Source organism: Monopterus albus, unplaced genomic scaffold, assembly GCF_001952655.1.
Source record: "Monopterus albus unplaced genomic scaffold, M_albus_1.0 scaffold71.1, whole genome shotgun sequence".
In the NCBI taxonomy this organism is placed as follows: Eukaryota; Metazoa; Chordata; class Actinopteri; order Synbranchiformes; family Synbranchidae; genus Monopterus; species Monopterus albus.
In genome coordinates, this window is record NW_018127951.1 from 762,410 (window position 1) to 766,392 (window position 3,983).

A 3,983-nucleotide genomic window follows, 5' to 3' on the forward strand; every position below is an offset into this window, starting at 1 on the left:
CAGCAAAGAATGATAACAACCTACTCCTAGTAGGTGAGTAGGGATCTACTGAGCCATAACTATGTTCTGATGTTGGTATATTGTTTACTTGCCCCTTGCTGTTGCCTTGCATGGGGATATGTACATGCACATTGAGACCCGCTGTACCAGAGTCAAATTCCTCATGTGTCCGACACACCTGGCCAATACAGCTGATTCTGATTCTGATAGTAAGTGATAACATAATGTGAAGTTATAAAGTTGTGTGATAACACCCAAAGCAGGTGGCTCACACTACATACAGCCAGCACCTCAGGGGACCATAACATAATCAAGTCACAGACCTTCAGATGCTGTCGACAGACCATGTTATGATTCTTGTGTGTTGGTGTGTATTTCAGAGAGTGAAGGGCACCAAGCCATTCAAGGCCAAAAAGAAGAGAGGTGGTCATTTTGGTCTGAGGAAACTGAAAGAGAAGCGCAGAGAGGAGCTGGTGATAGAGGGGACGCCCCCCAGACTGGAGATGAGTGATGTGGATGTGGAGTTTTCTCTTCCCAAATTCAAACATAGGACGAGTGCAAAGGTTGAAACAGAAGGAGCTGGAGGTGCAGCAGCCATCGGGAAAGCTGGGGCTCAAGTGAAAGCCAAAGAAAAAGTACACAAGTTTGGAATCACCTTTCCTAAGACTAAACACACAAAATCTGACTCAGCTTTGGCAATGGGATCTGTGGAGCTGAAGCCACCAGATGTGAACATCCAGTTACCATTAGCAGAGCTCAGTGTATCTGGTGATAAAGATCTAAATGTAGAGAAGGGAGGGCCTAAATTTAACACACCTGATGTGGCATTTGGAATCCCTTCAGGAAAAGCTGAGGCATCTCTGCCCACTGTGAAGGGAAAAGCAGAAGTCAAAGCTCCTAAAGTCAATGTCAAAGGAGGAGTTGATGTAAATGTAAGCAAAGGAGATTCAAAGCTCAGAGTGCCAAAGTTGAAATTACCCAAAGTTAAACTCTCACATCATTCAGATGAGATAGATGGTGACATCAAGGTAAAAGCTGAGGGGATAAAAATGCCTCACACTCACATAACACCTCCAAAGGTAGAAATCACTGGAGGTGGGGATATTAGTCTTCCCAAGGCAAAAATCACCAAACCAAAAATGGAAGGTGATCTCTCAGGAAAAGCAGCATCCGTTCAGATTCCCTCTGTTGATATTTCTTTACCAAAAGTGAAAGGAATGTCTGACATGGATGTCTCGCTCTCTGAGTATGAAGGAGCTGAGAAGACAGCAATCAAAATACCTGCCACTGACATCTCTGTGCCTGTTGTTGATTTGGAATTGGGTGCTGGGTGGAAAATTCCTGATGAGGTAGAGGGCACTTTTAAAGGGCCCCAAATCTCAGTGCCAAAGGTTGATATCTCATCACCAAGCATGGGATCACCTGATGTTGATATTGAATGTCAAAAAGGTGGTGGTAAATTCAAGGTACCTCCTGTTGATATTGTTCTCCCAGAGGCGAAAACACAATGTGTAGATGTGGATATGGGCCGTTATGTTGGTGGAGATGGAACATTCAAAATGCCTGCTTTTGGACAAGAAATGGAAGGAGGTTTCAAGTTGCCCAAAGCAGACCTGACTCTTTCTAAAGGCAACGCAGGAGCAACTGATATTGAAGGAGGGGGAAAATTTAAGTTACCATCACTTGATGTTTCCCCACCAAAAATGAAGACAGGTGCAGTGAAATTTGATATTGAAGGCCCTACTATGAAAGGTGATAAATTCGAAATGCCTACACCTGACATTTCTTTGCCCAAAGGGAAAATGGAAGGAAACATTGAAGTAAAAGGGCATACTGGAAAAGGGGGAAAACTCAAAACGCCTGCCTTTGATGTGTCTTTACCAAAACTGAAACAATCAGAGGGTCAAATAAACATAGAGGGCCCCAAGCTTGATGGTGAAGGTAAGATTCAAATACCCTCTGGTGACATATTTCTGCCAAAAGGAAAGCTGCAGGGTAACATTGAAATAGAAGGTCCATCTGCAAAAAGAGTAGAGTTCAAAATCCCCCAAGGAAATGTAGAGGGAGATATAAACATTGATGGCAGCAAGGTAAAAGGAGGAAAACTAAACTTGCCTTCTTTAGACATTTCCCTCCCAAAAATAAAGATACCTGAAGGAGATGTAAAGCTAGAATCCCCTGAACTTCCAACCCTTGACCTTTCAGCTCCCAAGGCAAATTTCAGGGCCAATATGGAGGTCAAAGACCGTGGTAGTAAAGAAGCCAAATTCAAAACACCAGATTTTGACATTTCATTCCCAAATACGAAAACCGACACACCGTCACTCAACATCTCTTTTCCTGCAATGAAATCACAAGAGGGGGAGGTAAAGTTTGAAGCTGTTGAAATAGAGGGAGGTACTGGAGGAAAGTTCAAAATGCCTCACATGACAATGCCAGATGTTGATATCTCACTGCCTAAAGGAAAGATCGAAGGCCCAGATGTTGAAATAGAGGGAGGTACTGGAGGAAAGTTCAAAATGCCTCACATGACAATGCCAGATGTTGATATCTCACTGCCTAAAGGAAAGATCGAAGGCCCAGATGTTGAAATAGAGGGAGGTACTGGAGGAAAGTTCAAAATGCCTCACATGACAATGCCAGATGTTGATATCTCACTGCCTAAAGGAAAGATCGAAGGCCCAGATGTTGAAATAGAGGGAGGTACTGGAGGAAAGTTCAAAATGCCTCACATGACAATGCCAGATGTTGATATCTCACTGCCTAAAGGAAAGATCGAAGGCCCAGATGTTGAAATAGAGGGAGGTACTGGAGGAAAGTTCAAAATGCCTCACATGACAATGCCAGATGTTGATATCTCACTGCCTAAAGGAAAGATCGAAGGCCCAGATGTTGAAATAGAGGGAGGTACTGGAGGAAAGTTCAAAATGCCTCACATGACAATGCCAGATGTTGATATCTCACTGCCTAAAGGAAAGATCGAAGGCCCAGATGTTGAAATAGAGGGAGGTACTGGAGGAAAGTTCAAAATGCCTCACATGACAATGCCAGATGTTGATATCTCACTGCCTAAAGGAAAGATCGAAGGCCCAGATGTTGAAATAGAGGGAGGTACTGGAGGAAAGTTCAAAATGCCTCACATGACAATGCCAGATGTTGATATCTCACTGCCTAAAGGAAAGATCGAAGGCCCAGATGTTGAAATAGAGGGAGGTACTGGAGGAAAGTTCAAAATGCCTCACATGACAATGCCAGATGTTGATATCTCACTGCCTAAAGGAAAGATCGAAGGCCCAGATGTTGAAATAGAGGGAGGTACTGGAGGAAAGTTCAAAATGCCTCACATGACAATGCCAGATGTTGATATCTCACTGCCCAAAGGAAAGGTTAAAGGCCCAGACATTGAAATGGAAGGAGGTACAGGAGGAAAGTTAAAAATGCCTCACATGAAAATGCCAGATATTGACATCTCTTTGCCAAAAGGAAAGATCGAAGGCCCAGATGTTGAAATAGAGGGAGGTACTGGAGGAAAGTTCAAAATGCCTCACATGAAAATGCCAGATATTGACATCTCTTTGCCAAAAGGAAAGATCGAAGGCCCAGATGTTGAAATAGAGGGAGGTACTGGAGGAAAGTTCAAAATGCCTCACATGAAAATGCCAGATATTGACATCTCTTTGCCAAAAGGAAAGATCGAAGGCCCAGATGTTGAAATAGAGGGAGGTACTGGAGGAAAGTTCAAAATGCCTCACATGAAAATGCCAGATATTGACATCTCTTTGCCAAAAGGAAAGATCGAAGGCCCAGATGTTGAAATAGAGGGAGGTACTGGAGGAAAGTTCAAAATGCCTCACATGAAAATGCCAGATATTGACATCTCTTTGCCAAAAGGAAAGATCGAAGGCCCAGATGTTGAAATAGAGGGAGGTACTGGAGGAAAGTTCAAAATGCCTCACATGAAAATGCCAGATATTGACATCTCT

At 43.3% G+C, this 3,983-nt stretch overlaps 1 protein-coding gene across 3 annotated transcripts in view; it reads left to right on the forward strand.

Moving 5' to 3' along the window:
* The window catches only part of prx (periaxin), a 42,920-nt gene that overhangs the window by 29,166 nt on the left and 9,771 nt on the right, over positions 1-3,983 (forward strand). For all 3 annotated transcript variants that reach the window (XM_020605640.1, XM_020605642.1, XM_020605641.1), the window contains one exon: positions 381-3,977. In XM_020605640.1, coding sequence (XP_020461296.1) covers positions 381-3,977 — 3,597 coding nt within the window. The remainder of the gene's footprint in view (positions 1-380; positions 3,978-3,983) is intronic.